This window comes from Neovison vison, chromosome 10 (assembly GCF_020171115.1).
Source record: "Neovison vison isolate M4711 chromosome 10, ASM_NN_V1, whole genome shotgun sequence".
Lineage (NCBI taxonomy): Eukaryota > Metazoa > Chordata > Mammalia > Carnivora > Mustelidae > Neogale > Neogale vison.
In genome coordinates, this window is record NC_058100.1 from 66,961,553 (window position 1) to 66,982,266 (window position 20,714).

The 20,714-nt window shown below is 37.4% G+C and overlaps 1 protein-coding gene across 4 annotated transcripts in view; it reads right to left on the minus strand.

Annotated features, from left to right (window-relative positions):
* DENND1B (DENN domain containing 1B) overlaps positions 1-20,714 on the minus strand; it is a 269,435-nt gene that overhangs the window by 6,672 nt on the left and 242,049 nt on the right. For all 4 annotated transcript variants that reach the window (XM_044267544.1, XM_044267542.1, XM_044267545.1 and 1 more), the window contains 2 exons: positions 1,660-1,733; positions 481-697 (listed from right to left, as the gene is read on the minus strand). In XM_044267544.1, the coding sequence (XP_044123479.1) occupies positions 481-697; positions 1,660-1,733 (291 nt within the window). The remainder of the gene's footprint in view (positions 1-480; positions 698-1,659; positions 1,734-20,714) is intronic.

Genomic DNA, 20,714 nt, shown 5'->3' on the forward strand with positions numbered 1-20,714 from the left:
ACCACAGGGTGGCCATTACTCATACTTCCATCTCTAGTGTTTTTAAAACATTCATATCAGTTTGTTTAAAATACTTTTCATTTTTGAAGCAATATAATGAAAAAGTACTTGAGTTGAGACATCTCTTAAACATTTTTTGAAGATCCAGGAAATATAGGAAAAACACTTCACATTTAAATAATTCCCCAGAAAAGTCTAGTCTAAAACTAGACTGTAAGAGAATATTACGGCTTGAAAAAAATTATTTTCAATCAATGTCAATAACCACCAGAATTGGATACATAAATGAGAAAATACTGGAATTCTGAAACCAGAAATAAGTCTTAATAATTAAAATTTCATATTTTTGAAGATCTGACTACTCACCTGTTTGTTAGAGGTTAAATGCTTCGATCAACTAAGATTATAACATGAGGCAATTCACACCCAAGGGTAAGAATGTTTTCATTTAATTTTATAGGTTGAAAAAAATCAACTAACCGTAGGTTTATAATCAATATCATCCATTGATCTGAAGAAATCCAAGCTCTTAGCTGCTGCTAGCTTTCCTTGGTCTGAGCTGTGTGTGCTCAGTGTATCTAAGATTTCTCCTAGGAGGTCCATTTCGCCTGAGTAAGGAGTCTTTACTCTTGTTTCAACGGAGTCATCACTTTCATAAAAATAAGCAGATGCTTCTTCTCCATCTTCAGAGGACAACCTGAGGGAAAAGGAAGCACATGCTAGCCATCCTGCAAGCCATCCAGTAACATTCAATGAGTGAGACAGTCTTGAAACCAAAGTGCTTTTCAGTGGAACCACAACAAAATGGTGAACTGGCTCAAGGCCAAATTCTTTACAGTGATGTGTGTAAACCAATTCAAACAGGGGAACTTTTGAGTATGTGCACTATGAATATACAAACAAATAGCTAAGGGACCTTAATCAATCTGGAAGTAGAAGCAGTGCTTTTCACACAGTCTAATTCTGTGGGATTTGGGACGTTAGCCTTAGAATAGTAGATGGAACATTTGGAAACTTTGCTATAGCCCGAGTTCACGTTCAGTATTTGTATGTGGTTTTCCCTTTATTTATCCACTTGTTTTAGAGAAGAATGCATATTCCTTAACGTAGACAAAGATATACTTAATGGAGAAAAAAGACTGTGCATTTTGTCACCCCCATATAAGTTTAAATTATTAAAAAAAAACTAAATGTCTACTCTTATTTTTTCCCTTACTTTATAGTGAAATTAATTTTTAATACTTTGTATTAAAATTTCCTCTTCTGATACCACCACAGATTTAAATCCCTCCCCTTCCCCAACTTGGTTTAATGGACATTTCTTACTGTTTCTGCCATTTAACCTGCCCCTCTTCACTAGCAGGGGAGGAGCCTAACTTAGGTGGGCTTCTATTTCCCCTTTAACACGATTGCAGATATTTCTGTAGGCCTTACCGCTTTCCAAGAACAAGATATTTCAGGTCTATCTTGCTCTCCCATCTCAAGATTCATTCCCCATGAGACTCCAAGGAGCACTGGTTCCTTTTGCTGAAGAACATTGCAAGGGAGCAAAATCTAATCTCTAGGATTATACATCCTTTGAATTAGCTTCTAAAATCCTAAAACTTCTGCTTTTCAGCCACAACACTTAGTAGGACACTAAAATCCGTCACGACTTACTTGCTTGCTCTCTCGTCATAGTCATCGTCATACAGAGCGCTGTCAAGGCTCTTCAGGGGTCTTTTTAGGCGTGCCTAGAGGGAATTGACCATAAACTGGCATTAGTAGTTAAAATAAGTCTTTTTCATGAATTCTAAAGGAATAATTTGATCCAACAAGGAATACTTTTAAAAGAAATAAGAATTCAGGATTTTTTAATATTAACCAATCACTTGACAAGCTGTGGATTAAGAAGGGGAGGGAATCAGACAACTGATGTCAACATTTACAGCTCAAACCAACAGACAAAAATCAAATCACTGGATTGAACACACACACACACACACACACTGCTCTAGTCTGCCAGTCCCTGGTTTAAAAATACTTGACTTATAATCAATCACATCCCCATGCACTTATTCCCTACTTTTAATAATCATCAATATTTGCCAATCTTGTTTCTTTTATCTGTCTCCCCAATTATTTTAAGGCAGTACTTCTCAATACTTAACGTACATATAACTCTCTTGGAGATGATTGTAAAAATGTAGCTCTGACTCTACTGGGTTCTAAGGATGAGGCCAGAGTTTCTGCATTTCTAACAGGCTCTTAGGTGAAGTTAGTGCTGCCGGATCTGAAGGTCTCACACTGAATAGCAAGATTTTGAACCGAACGCTAGACAACCTATCATTTCACCTGTAAACACTTCAGTATATACCTTTAACAGATATCATCATTATACCACACAAATTAACAATTATTCTTTAACATCTTCTATTCTCAGACCATTCTCATATGCCCTCATGATCCAACCCCCCAGATATTTTAGTTTATGTGGACCAGAATCCCAACATGGTTAACACCATTTGGTTGACATGTCTGTCGAGTCTCCTGCAGAGACTATCAGTTCTGCCTTCCTCATCCTTTTGCTATTTGTGTCCTTGAATATGTGATATTTTTCCTCTTCCTATAAACTGGCAGTCACATCTGGAAGCTTGGTTAGATTCAGTTTCTGGTTTTTTGTTTTTCTTCTGTTTTTGGCAAGATTATGCTACATGTATTGAGATGTGTTTTTATACTGCACACGTAACCTTAAGATGTCTCACTTTTGGTGGTTCTAAGATCCATTAATGGCTTTAGGATTCAGGTTAGCTGATACCACCATTATGAATTTTCTTTCACTCGATGGTTTTAGCACCCAATGATAATCCTTGGGTAAATAAATTATGCAGAAGGGGCTTCAAAATTATGCTTTTTAAAAGCATTCCTTCTATCTTTACTTGTTGGCATTCTACCAAGAGTTTTGTTCTATCGACTATTTGGCTATTCTGAAATACGAGGTGTACAGTAGAGGTAGGATAAATCCTTGATGCTTTCCTTTTGTTCAACAATTTCCAGAATAATGAGCTTATGCCTACCAGTCTCTGAAGGTGAGCTGTGAGGGCTTTTAAAAAGTCATCATCATCTGTATATATCGGACGTGGCTCAGCCCATCACAGTTGTTGTTCTTGATTTTTTAAAAAAGATTTACTTATTGGAGAGACAGAGAGAGCATGTGAGTGCAAGAGTATACATGGTGGGGAGGAGGGCAGAGGCAGGGGAGAGGGAAAGAATCTCCAGCAGACTCTGCGCTGAGCGACCTGGGCGCCCTTCCTGATGTCTGATCAGTCTAGACTTTTGAGTGACACCAAAATTGTGTTTTTAAAACACAATCATTAATGCTTTTTAACTTTTAGAGATACGTCTTTAATATTTGCAGGCTAAACTATGTGTGATGTGCTACTTTACTTCAAAAAAAGCCAGGGGTGGGATAGGATCACAGGAAGGGCTGATACTGAAATAAGACTGACCATACATTGATAACCGTTGAAGCTGTACTTTTGAAAGGTATCCAGGAATCTTTTTTTTTTTTTTAAAGATTTGAAAGAGAGAGGGAGCAAATGGGAGGCACAGAGAGAGAGAGAGAGGGAGAGAGAGAGAAGCAAACTCCACATGGAGCATGTAGCGCAATGTGGGGCTTGATCTCAGAACCCTGAGATCATGAATTAAGCCAAAACTAAGAACCTCATGCTCAACCAACCGTGCCACCCAGATGTCCCATGGTACGCAGGAGTTCTTCTAAGCTTTTTACTTTAACATGTTTGGATTATGTTAAGTGTTCTATCTACAATAAAATAATTTTTTAAGGTCTTTTTTTTTTTTTTAATGGTCCCATTTTAGGTCAGTGTTAGCCCAGTCAAATTGGTTCCTGTGTCCTTTAAACATGATCTCAGAAGCTCTTCAGTAAGCTTCTTCATTTTGGCCTAACATAATGTGTCATTTCAACTTATGCATTTTCTGCATCAGACATGGAATCAGCCACTTCCTATACAAGTTTGGCTCTTTCTTTTAAGTAGGCAATGACATTTAAAAGGCCAGAGTCTGGGTGCCATGGGTGCCCATGGCTGCAAACCATGTTTCTGAATGGACAGCCGCAAGGCTGAATTTGGAGACCTGAACCATCGTATCGTCAGAGGACCAACTTTCTGTCTTCCAGTTCTGATCTCCACATCTAGGTAACTGTTTTTTTCTATTGCAGCCGTAAAGAAGCAGCAAATGTCTGGAATCTACAGTACTTGACCCTTACTCCTCCCTGTCCTCTCTGCCCGTGCCGGCAGTGGTAGGAAGGGGAGGAGTGAGTTCACAGAAACACATTTTTAACCGCTGGTGGAATGTGTAGAGCGTTTCTCCAGGAGTTTGGTGATTAGCTATGTATTTGGGTGTAAACTGTAATATCATTTTACGACAAGTTTAAGGTATGTGAGTTAAAAAGAAATTTGAGGAATGGCCTAGTCACACAAATGCCACTTACAGTATTATTTCTGAAGGGAAAATACATTTTATCTATCCCCTCCCAAACTCACAAAATACAGTACAATTCTTTGTTTCTAAATACAAGTCATTACTATTACATTGACATCCGTATATGCTTAACATTATGCCAGCTAGGGGTCATGCATTCAATTTTTGCAAAAACAAAACAAACCAAATCAGAACTAAAACCAAACAAAACTACGAGGGAGCTGAGACTTCCTGCTGTTATTTAAAAAATAATTTTGACTATTTAAGAATTAGTACAAGATATTAAATACATAGCTTAATATTTATGCTTATAAATACTTTGGAAAGAACTCTCCTATATACACCGTGGGGCTAGGCTCTAGGAATATAGAGTAGCATTAGGCTGAGTCTTTGCCATTAAGGAGCTCAGAGTCTAATGAACCCCATGATCAATCTAGGGGTATACCACGAGGCTCCATAATTTACCCAAGGCCATATACCTTATCAAGAACAGGAACCAGAGCCAACGTATTTCTCTGCTGCATTGCTCGTCCCTTGTTCATTTTTTTTTCACAATTTACTTTTATATTCTACATCTGCCTGCATATACTAGAGATTCTCAGTTGTTTTATTCTGTGTTGTTGTTAACCACAACTTTTTTTTTCTATGAAGCTACTCACATAAGCTTCACAAGTATGTTTGAATTTGGTTTTTTATTTCCTAACTATCAATTTCTAAGTAGAGATGTTGTTAAATGGTATATCTTGTAATGAACTTTCACAATAGAATTAAAACCAGAAGTACAACGGATCAGTATAATATTCTACTTTCTATGAGTGTTAAACTAAACTCTAAACTCTAAACTCTTAGTACCTGCACGTACAAGTTGTTTGTTTATCTGAAATAAGCTCCTAATTAGTAGTGCCTGGATCTGTATCAGGCAGTAGAAACTGCAGTCTCCATATATGAAGTGACAAGATCCAAACACATAATCAGTGTGTCACGTGCTTGAGGACATCAAATTACATAATTGGTTAAGGTCGCACAGGAAAAACAAAGGGAGAAAAAAGTTACAATTTGATTAACATTCAAGACAGAGAAAAATGGCAGCTTGTGTAACAAGAGCATCATCAGTTTCTGAGCTTTTATGAACCCAGATTATCCCTCCATTCCTCTTTCTGGTGGGCTGGGACTCAGGCACCATGCTTTCAGAGGAAATAAAGGATTGTTTCCACTACGCCCAGAACACACAACACAAGGCAAAAAGACCTGGTCACAATTTTGTAAAGAGAAGTCTTTTATGGATAATTGATAGCAAATAAGCTTAGAGCACAGAAAATATTATAGCCAGTAATAGTACATCTTTACCTGGGTTCACAAATCATGGATACATCGTTAATGAAAACCTGCACACTAAACTGAACAGAAACTGAAATATAAACAACTAAAAAAAGAGAAAAGTAATCTCAATACACAGAATAAAAATAAAATACATACACTTTTTTTTTTTATAATACAACTGACCTTTGGGAAGAAGTATAGTTTTTTTTTTTTTTTTTTACTGTAACAGTAATGAATAGGTATGGATGCCAGTGGAATGAGTTTTGGATATTATATGTATTCAGAGAAAAAATCTCTATTTAAGATCTGGACAGAAATCTCACAGGAAGAAGCATGGAACAGGAAAGTTTGCAAGGGGAGATAAACGCTTTCATCATAAATGATTATGTCCCACTTCTTGAAGTAAACTCCAAGACAGTCATAACATGGCCTATAGTTAGGAACAGATGCTTTTTCTTTTTAAAGAATGATTATGAAGTGATTGAGAGATAAAGCTATACACAGTCAACATGGTAAAAAAAAAATTGGAGAATAGGAAAAAAATAAGTGGATTCCTAAGGGGGAAAATAAACCTTAAAAATATTTTTTCAGGGGCACCTGTGTGGCTCAGTGGGTTAAAGCCTTGGCCTTTGGCTTGGGTCATGATCCCAGGGTCCTGGGATCGAGTCCCGCATCGGGCTCTCTACTCAGTGGGGAGCCTGCTTCCTCCTTGCTCTCTGCCTACCTCTCTGTCTACTTGTGATCTCTGCCTGTCAAATAAATAAATAAAATCAAATATATATATATATATATATATATATATATATATATATAATTTTTTTTCAAAGATCTACTGAATGATGTGACATCCTGCATGCATGTGGGAATTTAGTGGACAGCGGGGCAAGCTGGTCACCGCCTGGGTGTCTGCTGTTTGCCATTATTTAGGCTCTTCCCTTTTCTGCATTTTGTAATCTGTGTAGCTGTTTTCATAACTTTTAAAAAATATTTATTTATTTGAGAGAGAGAGAGTCTTCTCTTTTCTGCACTTTGAAATCTGTGTAGCTTTTTAAATAACTTTTTAAAAATATTTATTTATTTATTTGAGAGAGAGAGAGAGCGAGTGTGCAAGTGCAGGGCGCAGAGGGAGAGAGAGAGAATCTCAAGCAAATCCTCTGCGCTGAGCCGGGAGCCTGACATGGGACTCGATCTCACCACCCTGAGATCATGACCTGAGCTGAAATCAAGAGTTGGATGCTTAACTGACTGTGCTACCCAGGTTCCCCCATAACTTTTTATAAAAAGGTTGAAGAGGCTTTTTCTTTCCTGGTCAGAATACCAATAATAGCCTGGTTTTTAAAATTTATTGCCACAAGGGACAGAACTGTAATGTTGTTTTTGCTGCCTCCAATCTTTAGGACTTGTTAATGGAGTGGGATGACATTTTCTGTGTGTCTGCAAAGTTAGCCACCAGACTCTTTTAATCATAAAATTCAAGCTTTTCAGGTTCTGGTATTTTAAAACATGATTACTGTTGTAGGAAATGGAGGTATTATAGTTAATAATTAGGTCACACAAAAAAGAAAAGAGTTACATTGTATACATTTTAGCACTTGGTATGGCACATATTTTCATAATCTCAGGCAAAATCCTTTGGTCTGTTATTTGTTTGATACCAGTGACCAAATCTAACTTAGAGATTAATAAATTCACTTAAGTAACATTTTATTTAGATAAACAATACTCATAGAAATGTATAGATAGAGTTTCTGCCAATGAAATGTAACCATTTCAACTATTAAAATATCTCACCATACACATAGGTTAAAAAAATACAACTAAAATTAAGAGGCTATCTCTCCATCCTTCAGCATCCCACAATTTAATTTTTAAAACCTAAATACACATTTACCAGAATATGCCTCAATGTTCCTTTTTTAAAAAAAAAAAAACAAAAACATTTTATCTGGTAATTTTACTCCCTTGGTTGATTAAAAGCATTAATTTTCTCCAAGGTAAAAGTCAAACTTCTTGGCATTAAGGAGAGACTCCCATTCAAACATGGTCAAGACCTTTTTGTCTTTTTCCTTTTGTTCTTCTCCCCATGTCTAACTGGCCACCACCCAGTACTTTGCCACAACAAATGACTTGTTAGTTCCCATACAGAATTCATCATTAAACCACTGCACCTAAGGTACCCTTTGTCAGAATTTACCTTCACTTTCTTCTTTACTGGAAAAAAAAATCCTACTCATTCTTCAATACATAAGTCAAATGTAACTCTGTAAATACCTGTTCTTTGTGTAGCCACATATTTGGCAAACATCTGGCCAATGGATTAATGATGCTGTATTATTTGTTTGTGTGTCTGCCTGCACCATTGTACCCTGAGCTTTCTGTAAGCAAAAGCCACGTCTCACGCTTCTTTGTGACCTCTGGGCTCTTTTGTATGACTTCTCAGCATGGAAAACAGAGGTATGTATATGACAGGTGCTTACTGGGTGTTTGTGGAATAAAGAGATCCCAAAGAGTCAGAGAAAAATGAGATGTAGCTGCTTCTTTGTTTTCAGGAAGTGCAGAGTAGCAGCTTTTAGTTGGTTTTCAAGAAATATTTGTTGAAGGAAACGAACAACAAAAAAAGGATAAATAACTTTCTTTGTTTTGCTCTTCATTTATCAGGTCTTGCAAGTCTAGGCCCTTGGCCCCTTGCTCAGTTCATTTACTTTGTTCTAACCCACAAGGCATTGCTACAGCCTTCTTTCAATCTCTTATATTTTCCCTGACTACTTCTACCACAGGACCTTTGCACATGTTGATTTCTCTCCCTGAAAAGTTCTTCACTTACATTTATTCCCTGTCCCTATGCCTACTGTCTGTCTGTATATATCTATTCTCATTCGAAAATCTAAGTCTCTATTATCCTCTCTGCAGAATGCTACAGCTTCTAAACTGCTGACAGAGAGATCTTTTAAAAGGCAAACTTAACAATACTACATTCCTCTTTAAATAAATTCAATGGTCCCATACAATTTTGAGGATAAATATCATCCTCCTTACCTTTTCCCAGAGGCATCAGGCTGAGTTAATCTCTTTGAAGGTTCCATTTGCTATACAGATGTCTGCTCCCACACTACCATGCCCCCTTCCTTGCTTGTATGCTTCCCAGTGTCTTCTGCCCCTGATCTACACATGTTGATGTGTCTATAAGAACTTCCCTTTCCATGGTGTTTCCCCTCTTTTTCTAATTATCCCTCATGCCTTGGCTCATGAGTTCCACCTTCAGGAAATATTTCCTCATTCATCAATCAATTCATATGCCACCTAGAGTACCTGTACGCATGTTTCTCATGGAACTTGTTCATCCCACTGTACCGTGATCATGGTTAAATTCTCTTTCTCCCACTGTACAGGAGATTCTTGATGGCAGGTATCTTACTAATTTACCTCTCATACCCTCACCAAGGATGTGTGTGGTACATATTAGCGTCAGAAAAGCTGTAAAAGACTTTGAAAGGAACAAAACATTATGGAGTGTCCTATCAGTGGAATTCTGGATGTTGTTTAGAAAACTTTGTGGGGTTGATTCTACATACTCTGCATCCTTCATTGTCTTTATCTACCTTGTCAGGATACAACTGGACACAAATCATGCAACCAAGTAAAAGTTAGGATAAGCCACTATTATGAAACAAAGGTTGGCTATATTTATGGGGCCAATGACAACAATACCTTCCCCCCAAAACCTGCCTGGTGCCTGTATGACAGAGTCTGGCTTTACAAGTGCCTCACCAAGCAAGTCAGGGAACAACAAATCTGGGGAACTTAAGAAATTCACCCTAATTTATAGGCATTTCAGATAGGACTTATGGTGGAAAGATTTCTTGGACTTGGTTTCCTAGCCTCAAGATAGGAAATAACAGTATTGTACAAGCCCAAACTAAGATTTATGAAAACTTCCAGAGAGGGGTGCCTGGGTGACTCACTTACTTAAGTGTCTGACTCATGATGTTGGCTTAGGTCATGATCTCATGGGTCATGGGATGGAAACCTGTGTCAGGCTTCACACTCAGCAGGGAGTCTCCTTGGGATTCTCTCTTTCCCTTTCCCTCTGCCCCTCCCTCCACTCACTCTCTCCATCTCTTTCTCTTTCTAGAATAAATCTTTAAAATAGAGAAAGAAAGAGAGAGAGAGAGAAAAGGGAAGGGAAAAAGAAAAGAAAACTTCCAGTAAGAAAGAAATTCTCTGGCCTTAAAGCTGGTCAGTACTGCATAGCTCTAGATTTATAAAGCAAAGTAAAGGAGGCTTACACAGTGAATTATCATTCTTATTGCTTCAATATAAATAATAGGACAAACCTAATGAGAACAGCCTTTCTTTTTTGATCAAAAATAGTCTTCAGGATTATTATTACAGGGAAAACTATAAAAGATTTTAAAATGGGCAAAAAACTACCTGTGTCTTTTCAAAGGAATTTTTGCTGTTGTCTAGCATTCCTTCCCAGGATCATCTGATGCTAATGTGGTCTGTACCATTCATAGTCTCTATTTGTAACCCTACAGGAACAGAAGTCAACCTATGGAGGACTGTGGCAATGCAACAGCTTCATGTCCATAGAGATATAATTTTGTCCAGTGAAAATGCAATTATTATGGTATAGATATTGATAAGTTTGGGTATTCTTTACTATATACACTTTAGTATTCCTGACTAAGTGTCTGTCCTTCAAATTATCTGTGGTATCAGCTTTTAACATCTTACTAATTCCCTCAATAGGTAATGAACAAAACAAAAGAAGAGAGTTATATAAAATTATTCTTTAAAGAAGGCATTTTCTGTTTCCTGAATAAATGAGTACCTCCATACATAGTAGGTAGTTTCTGTCGAGTATTTAAAATAATTTTTAAAATGATAAATTATATAATGCAAAGAACTATTGTAATTGACTGACACAAGCATTTTCAGTGTTCATGAGTACAGAAAACCATTATATTCATATATTTGTTCATTCCACAAAGATTACAGAAATGCTTTCTATGTGTTAGGGATTCGGTTTTATGCTAGGGTATAATGATAACTGAGAACAAGGCTCCCTGCCCTCATGTAGATTAAATTCTAATAAGTTAGACACAAATTAAATTGTATAGTCATAAATTAAACATTATATACGGCTGTGATAACTTGTACTAAAATATGATTTCTTTGAGGAATTTGACCTAGTTGGGGAAATCAAGGGAAGTCTTTCCATGAAAGATGTTTGAGTTGAGCCCTAAAAGGTCAGCAGGTATTAAGTAGATGATGATAAGAGAACAAGATGTGCAAAGGCCCTGTGGTGAGATGAGCACAGCATATTTAACGGAACGAAAGGCTGCTATGAGAGCACTGTGGGTTAAAACCTGTGCTGGTGCACAGGGCTCTTTAAGGGTGCATTAATTTTGCAATTACCTTTTTGATCACTAGATGGCAGATATATACTAAGAAGCCAAAAGACTGGATAAATTTAAATTTATGGAGGGTTTTAGGGAAATGGGGGAGATCAGAAGATCTAGCAAGAAAAAGTGGGAGACGAAAAATTGGTTGGGGTTGGAATATACACCCTAACCTTGCAGGCTCCGATAATGGAGAATAACAGAAAGTCAATTATTGTTTTATTTTCTTTCAACAAATATTTAAAAACCTACTGAAAGCTGCTATTGTGCATTCCTTAAAATAAGGTAGTGACCATAACTCAATTTTGGGGCACCTAGGTGGTTCAGTGGGTTAAGCCTCTGCCTTCAGCTCGGTTCATGATCCCAGGGTCCTGGGATTGAGCCCCGCATCAGGCTCTCTGCTCAGCGGGGAGCCTGCTTCCCTGTCTCTCTCTGCCTGCCTCTCTGCCTACTTGTGCTCTCTGTGTCAAATAAATAAATAAATAAATAAATAATCTTAAGAAAAAAATTCTTAGCATCTCTTCATTCTACAAAGATCCATGAAACACTGGTTATGCATGCTACTTTCTTCCATACTGTGAGGCACAGAAAAGAAAAAGATATCCCTCCTCTCAAGATTTTCAACAAATATGTGGTATAAATACCAATTATTGAATATAACAAAGTAGCTGTAAATATAAACTTATCCTTTATTGTAGGAATATAACTGAACGCAAACTTTTTGATTAGACATGACAACTTACTTAAATGACCATTAATACGTCATGATTAATGTCAAGTTGTAAGATTTCTAATAAGTAGGCTCAGTCAAGAGATTAACAATATAGAGCTATAATTACATACTATAAACAATGGAAAATTCTGGGATCAAATAAAGAGGTTTAGAAGCTTCTGAACTATACAGAGCTGGTGAGGGTATAATATTCACCATGGTCACTTTACTATTTCACATTTTCACTCACAGGCTGTACAAATTAGTAAATAAGTATTAGCATTTGCAACTTTTGTGGGATCCAGTGCTACATGAGAAAAGGTACACATCTTTTGGATGCAAAAAGACATCATAAGAAACAAAATAAGTAGAATTTTGGAGAGTTTTACATCATTCTGATACGAAGAATTAAAAATAAGATGGAGCACTGGCTGTCTATGTCTGCAATCAGACTCCTAGGTCTTAAAACAAATGATTGTAAAATAAAATTTTGCTCACGTGGAAATGGAAAATACACATCAAGTATACATAAAAATTCACAAAATTTTGGAAGGAAACACTTGTATAGCAAGGGATGCTTATTAAGAATGTGAAGAAAACACTATATTAAAAAAGCAAAAGGTAGGGTTTCAGCATGGAATAAAATTTATCAGCATGGATATTTTACTAGCAAAGCTCAATCTATAGCTAGACATTGAATGGAATAAAGAAAATAGACTGGTAAAAAGGAGAAGGAAAAGCATTTCATATGAAGGAAAAACCAAAAGCAAATGTATAAAGAGAGGCAGAAGGCCCAACTCGTAAAACCTTCTAACTTAATGTTTAAAGAGACTTCAAGAAATAAATTTGGTTCAGCTTACAATAAGCAAGATCAATGCTTCCTTTTCTTTTCTTTTGCACCCCAATCATTTCTGGAAAGCACATCTGACAGTTGGATGGTGAGAACCTTTCCCCTGATGTACTAGGGCCCTGGTAATCATGCAGTTACCATTTTTGTCACTAGATGGCAGACAGATACTAATAAGGCAAAATACTGGGTAAGTTTAAATTCATGGGGGTGGCTAAGGGGCAGAGGAAAAATAAGGGATATAGGTAGATGAATGGGAAAACACAATTTTTTAGACTACATAAAATTAAGATGCTTTTAATATATGAATTTTTTTAAAAAATTGGTGTTCTTTGTGCTACTGCCCCCATTTTAGAGTTCAAGTAACTGAGGTCTAGAAATGTGACCTTGCTTATCCCAAAGCCATAGCAAACCCCCAGACTTAAAACAAAACAAAAAAAGACCCCCAAAAACAAAACAAAACAAAACAAAACCAAAAATCATATTTGGATGAAATAATGTGAAAAAAAAAAGAAAGAAACTCTACCATACATAATCATACTAGCTATACCTTAAGAATGCATGGTATTTTACTGAATAGAGTTTTAAAACTCATGTTGTAATTTTTTATAGGTATAACTAAAGGACAGGGTTAAGTGACTAATCCATGGTTGATTTGATTCAGTCTGTTAGATGTTTTACATACTATACAGTTTTTTTTAAAAGATTTTATTTATTTGAGAGACAGAGAGTGAGCAAGTGAGGGAGAGAGTACAAGCTGGAGTAGGGGCAGAGGGAGAAGGAGTAGCAGGCTCCCCTCTGACCAGGGAGCCAGATGTGGGGCTGAGCCGAAGGCAGATGCTTAACAACTGAGCCACCCAGGCACCCCACTATACTGTTCTTCATTAACCTAATTCACCACAACTTTTGGTCAACATTTTTTTTTAAACAAAATAGGGAACCAAAAGCTTAAAAAAGCAAAGTGTCTTGGGCAATATTAGACAACTGGTGACAGAGCTAAGACTCTAATTTAGGTGTTCTGACTCCCTGAACAGAACTTCTTTCATTATATTACATAAGAAGGTTCTGAGAGACTCAGAAGAAATAACTGTCTGAGAATTAATCTGAGAAAGACTTTCTTAAAATGGCAAGTTTTAACCTCTTTTTTTAATAAATATTTTATTTACTTATTTGACAGAAAGAGACACAGTGAGAGAGGGAACACAAGCAGGGAGAGCAGGAGAGGCAGAAGCAAGCTTCCCACCGAGCAGGGAGCCCAGTACAGGGCTCGATCCCAGGACCCTGGGATCATGACCTGAGCTGAAGGCAGACACTTAATGACTGAGCCATCCGGTGCCCTTAACCTCATTTTTAAAGCAGGTGGTAGTTAACAGAATGACCAGGAGTGCTAATATTCCAGGTAGGTGAAATGACATGGTGCAGTCAGAAGATTAACATATTTTTCCAAAGATACTGAAGACATATTCCTGTCAGGGCAAAAGAGTAAAATGGAAGGATTAACAAGATATGTGTTTGGTGAAGTGTAATGAATTCAGTCGATGAGAGCTATTATTATTAAGCTAAGGAAATAAGATTTCATAGAAGCATTAAAATTATACTTCTGAGCAGCTGCACGCTATGTGAGACTAGTTCAGGAGGGATGACTGAAGTGGTCCAGACACATCCAAGGACCCTTTGCCAGTTCTCCTAGATCACAGTGATCTTGTCTTTTTGGTCTGCTTTATTCACTTTATTCTCTACCACTCAGCTGTCACCTGATATATGCTCTCCTACAAAGGTAGTATTTCATTTTAAGTACATTCCTGTCTTACCAAGTCCTTGAGATCAAGAATCATATCTTTTAATTCATTTTGCTTCTAATCCACCTCCAATTAAAATGTAAAAAGCAGCAAAATAATGTCAACTCTCGTCCTAACAATGAGAAAAAGCGGAGTTATCTAAAATAAAACACAACAAAACCCCAAAATCCTAATTCTTCTTGAACCTATCAGAGAGCTGAGTTGTAAGGCAATCAAGTAAACTGAATTCCAAAGGGTTACAAGTCCCTCCAAGGAGAGATGAGAGACAAGGCCTATTTCATTCAGGCAAAGCACAAGGAAAGAAGTAGATGGCATATAAGCAGGGGAGAAGAAATCTTCTAAGATTTAATAGTCTTAAAGACCAAGTATGGGCTGGAGGAGAGAGGCAAGACAACGAAAGAGTAGGGAACCTTGTTGCTGCTGCCGGTCCCCTGAATTGAGCTGGATATCTACCAAACCATCCTGAACACCCACAAAATCCGCATGAGATGTAATATCTATCTGGATCTCTACATGCAGGAAAAACTCCACCGGGGTGAGTGGCGGCTTCTGACACTCCAGATTTTCCTCGGATTCATCTTGCCTGACTAGTGGTTGATATTTTGGACTATGTACATTCCCTCAACCATCCCTCAAGAGAATGACTAGGAGGAGGAACTCCCAATGAAGGAAAGAACTAGAGACAATGACCTCTGCCACAGACTTAATGGATATGGATCTAAGGAAGATGTCAGAAAAAGACTTCAGATTAACATTTATAAAGTTGTTATTTAGGCTTGGGAAAAGTATTAGTGACAGTATAGAATCTCTAAGGGCAGAACGTAGAGCTACTGTCGCTGAAATTTAAAATGCTGTGAAGGAGATGTCGTCCAAACTGGATACAGTGATGCCAGGATAAATGAGAAAGAACGAATTAGTGATCTAGAAAATAAGCTGATAGAAAGGAAGGAAGTCAAGAATGATAGAGATAAACAACTACAAGCTCATGAGATCAGAAGTAGAGAGATCAATGACACCATGAAACATTCCAAAGTCAAAATTACTGGGGGCCAGCCGGGGCAGGGGGGGCGGGGGTGGTCCATAAAAGATAAAAGACCCCAAGAGTAATATAGACCAAAAAGCAACAGAGATAATATACAGAAACAGGGACTTCACAGGCAATATGATGGCACTAAATTTGTATCTTCCAATAGTTACTCTCAATGTGAATGGCCTGAAAATAAAATGGCACAGGGTTTCAGATTGGATAAAAAGATAGGACCCATCCATATGCTGCCTCCAAGAGACTCATTCTGAACCTAAAGACACCTCCAGATTGAAAGTAAGGGGATGGGGATGCCTGGGTGGCTCAGTTGGTTAAGCAGCTGCCTTCGGCTCAGGTCATGATCCCAGCGTCCTGGGATGGAGTCCCACATCGGGCTCCTTGCTCCGCAAGGAGCCTGCTTCTCCCTCTGACTCTGTCTGCCACTCTGCCTGTGCTCGCTCTCGCTCGCTCTCTCTCTCTGACAAATAAATAAATAAAATCTTTAAAAAAAAAAAAGTAAGGGGATGGAGAACCATTTATCATGCAAATGAACCTCAAAAGGTAGCAATTCTTGTATCAGACAAACTGGATTTTTAAACCAAAGACTGTACTAAGAGATGTAAAGGAACACTATTATCATACTTAAAGGGTCTATACCACAGAAAAATCTAACAATTGTAAGTCATATGCCCCCAATATGAGCACATCCAACTACATAAAACAACTGTTAACCAAAATAAAGAATCATATTGATAATAATACATTAATAGTAGGAGACCTCTCAGCAATGGACAGGTCATCTAAGCAGAAGATTAACAAAGAAACAAAGAAACAAGAGCTTTGAATGAAAAATTGGACCAGACAGACTTTGTAGATGCATACAGAACATTCCACTCTAAAACAACATAATACTCATTCTTGAATGCACATGGAACTTCCTCCAGAATACATAACATACTTGGTCACAAATCAGGTCTCAACCAATACCAAAAGACTGAGATTATTCCCTGCATGTTATCAGACCACAATGCCTTGAAACAGGAACTCAATCACAAGAAAAAATTTGGAAGGAATTGAAATATGTGGAAATTAAACATCCTACTAAAGAATGACTGGGTCAACCAGGAAATTAAGGAAGAACTTAAACAAGTCATGGAAAATAATGAGAATGAAAACACATTGATCCAGAACCTATTGGTAATGCAAAGGCTGTCCTTTCAACAATATGGCAGGATACAAATCAAAACCACAATGAGATATCACCTTACACCAGTTAAAATGGCAAAAATTAACAAAACAGGAAACAACAAGTGTTGGCGAGGATGTGGAAAAAGGGGAGCCCTCTTACACTGTTGGTGGGAATGCAAGCTGGTACAGCCACTCTGGAAAACAGGATGGAGGTTCCTCAAGACATTAAAAAGAGAGCTACCCTATGACCCAGCAATTGCACTACTAGTTATTTACCCCAAAGATACAGGTGTAGTGAGAAGAAGGGGTACCTGCACTCCAGTGTTCACAGCAGCAATGTCCACAATAGCCAAACTGTGGAAGGAGCTGAGAGGCCCTTCAACAGATGAATGGATAAAAAAAGATGTGATTCATATATATAATGGAATATTATTCAGCCATCAGAAAGAATGAATACCTACCATTTGCATCGACATGGATGGAACTGTAAGGGATTATGCTAAGTCAAATAAGTCAAGCAGAGAAACAATTATATGGTTTCACTCATATATGGACTATAAGGAACAGCACAGAGAACCATAGGGGAAGGGATGGAAAACTGAAGGGGGAGAAACTGGAGAGGGAGATGAACCATGAGAGACTATGGACTCTGGGAAACAAACTGAAGGTTTCAGAGGGGGATGGAGGGGTGAGGGGATGGGGTCACCGGGTGATGGGCACTAAGGAGGGCATATTTTGTGATGAACACTGAATGTTATACACAACTAGTGAATCACTGAACACTACATCAAAAACTAATGATGTACTATACAGCAGCTAACTGAACACAATTTTTTAAAAAAGTGGAAAAAAAAAAAAAAGACCAAATATGGGCTAAGATGTCAGTCTGGAATAGTTGGCAATCTCAAAGGCAAGAGGAGCTGGCACTAGCAAGCCCTTTTCTACAGATAAAACCCTATAATTTTATTTGCTCAATCAGGCAACCCTACTACCTAGTGCTACAGAGAAAGACTAAGGGCAAGATAGGAACTGAAACAAGCTTCCCGTGATGGTATAGGCATGCAGGAAGTGATAGGCTGCTACAGGGAGCAGGGATAAAGCCCTACTTAATTTAGAAAAACATTAATTTATATTCAAGAAAAATCATAAACTGATGGCAGATAGTCAGCAAAGTCAATCCCAAAACTTTTGGGGGAAGTATAAGAGCAAAAACTCCTTTAGGAAGAGGAGAAAACCCTCTTAGACACAGGACTCCACACTGACTACAAGCAGAAATCTATCACCAACAGAGAGGGACAGGGAGCCTCCAAATTGCCCAAGATCAGTTACAGGTATGAGAAAGTTTATCTGCCATGGAAAGAAGTGGAGGGATATTTAGAAAGCCCCAAATCTGAGGCACGGGGACACATGGCTTGTCAAGAATGAAGCTGGACCACAGTGTAGAAAATCCAAAAGGCTAGGACCAAGTAACCAGCAACAGAGGTTAATTGCTAGATGAGGGGCAAAAATATTGAGAAAGACCTCCTATGTAGCTCTGATATAGGTGAGGGTGAGGGAGAAACACTAAGAAAAACCTTCTAGAACCTCTACTAGAAGTAGTTTATTCTAAATACAAGATAATAGCAGCCCACTGAAGGTAATGATATCAACAACAAAATCCAAACCAGTTCAACTTGTGATGTATTCAATCTCTGTACTAATAGCATTTAGAAGACTCTTGGTCTTTCTGGATATAAGTACTGTTTAACTTGTTCTCTACTGCCTTTTCACATATGAGGTCCAATACTCAAGAACGACCACACATTAAGAGTAAGGGGAAAAAATGATGGACAACATGTATAAACAGATGAGATAACAGCAGAAAGATGAAATCCATTTAAAAAAAAAAAAGTCAAATTGAAATGATAGAAAAAAACATAGGGGATGAATTATTTTAATCAGGTTATCAGCAGACTGAAGAAGGTATCAATGAACATTAAAACAGATGAACAGAAATTATCCAGACTGGCATTTCTATACACTAACAGTGAGCTATCTAAATAAAATAAAATAAAATAAAATAATTCCATGTACTATATGGCATCAGAAACAAAAAAATACTTAAATTTAACCAAGGAAGTGAAATATCTATACAACAAAAAATTTAAGACATTGATGAAACTGGGGCGCCTGGGTGGCTCAGTCGTTAAGCATCTGCCTTCAGCTTCAGTCGTGATCTCAGGGTCCTGGGATCGAGCCCCACATCGGGCTCCCTGCTCAGAGGGAAGCCTGCTTCTCCCTTTCCCACTCCCCCTGCTTGTGTTCCCTCTCTTGCTGTGCCTCTCTTTCTGTTAAATAAATAAATAAATAACATCTTTTTGTAAAAAAAGAGAGAGACTGATGAAAGAAATTGAAGATGACACAAAAAAATGGAAAGATATCCCATGTGCATGGATTAGAAGGGTTAATATTGTTAAAATGTCCACACTAAACAAAGAATTATAGATTCAATGCAATTCCCATCACAATTCTAATGGCATTCTTTGCAGAAATGGGAAAAGCAATCCTAAAAATTTGTATGGAACTATAAAAGACCCTGAATAGCCAAATTAATCTTGAGAAAGAAGAACAAAGGTGAAGCATCATAGTTTCTGATTCCAAACTATATTAAAAAGCTATTGTAATCAAAAGAGTATGGTACTAATTTAAAAACAGACATAAAGACTAATGAAAACAGAATCAAGAGTCCAAAAATAAACCCATCCATATATGGTTAACTATTTTTGATAAAGGTGCCAAGAACACTCATTGGTGAAAGGACAGTCTCTCAATAAATGGTGCTAGGAAAACTGGATATTCACATGCAAAAGAATAAAGCTGCATGAATTGTACCACTCACAAAAATTAACTCAATATATACTAAGGACTTGAATGTAAGGCCTGAAACCATAAAATCCTAGAGGAAAAACCTCCCTGACATTAGTCTTGGTAATGATTTTTTGGATATGACATCAAAAGCACAAGCAGGAAAAAGAAATAGCAAATGGAACTACATAAAACCAAAAAGCTTCTGCATAGCAAAAGAAATAAAGAACAAAATGAAAATTTCTTCCATTCTCAAGGAATGGTAGAAAATATTTGCAAATCATATAAAGGGATTAATATACAAAATATATAAGGAACTCCTACAACTCATACAATTGCTGAAATACCCCACAAATAATCCACTTAAAAATAAGCAGAGAACTTGATTAGACATTTTCCAAAGAAGACATACAAATAGCCATCAGTAGATGAAAATGTGCTCAATATCACTAAACATCAGGGAAATACAAATAAAAACCACTATGAAATATCAACTCACACCTGTTAGAATGGCTATTATGAAAAAGACAATAGATAATAAACATTGGCAAGGATGTGGAAAAAAAGGAACTGTTGTGCACTGTTGGTGAGAATGTAAATTGTGCAATCGCTATGAAAAAGAGTATGACGATTCTCCCAAAAAACTGAAAATAGAACGACCATAGGTTTAGCAGTTCCACTTTTGGTTATTTTTCAGTAGGAAATGAAATCACTGTCTCGTGCAGGTATCTGTACCCCAAGTTCATTGCAGCATTATTCACAGTAGCCAAGATATGGAAACAACCTAAATGTCTATTGATGGATAAGTGAATAAAGAAATATGGTATGTATACAATATGATACTATTCAGTCAGAGTAAAAAAGGAAATTGCTATTTGTGATATTGGTAAACCTTGAGAAGATTAAACAAAGTGAAGTAAGTCAGAGAAAGACAAATACTCTCCAATCTCACCTGTGTAACCTGAAAAAACCAAGCTCATAGAAACAGAAAGTGGATTGGTAGTTGCCAAGGGCTGGGAGTGGAGGAAATGAGATGTTGGTCAAAAGGTACAAACTGCCAGTTTTGAGATGAGTAATTTCTGGAAATCTAATGAAC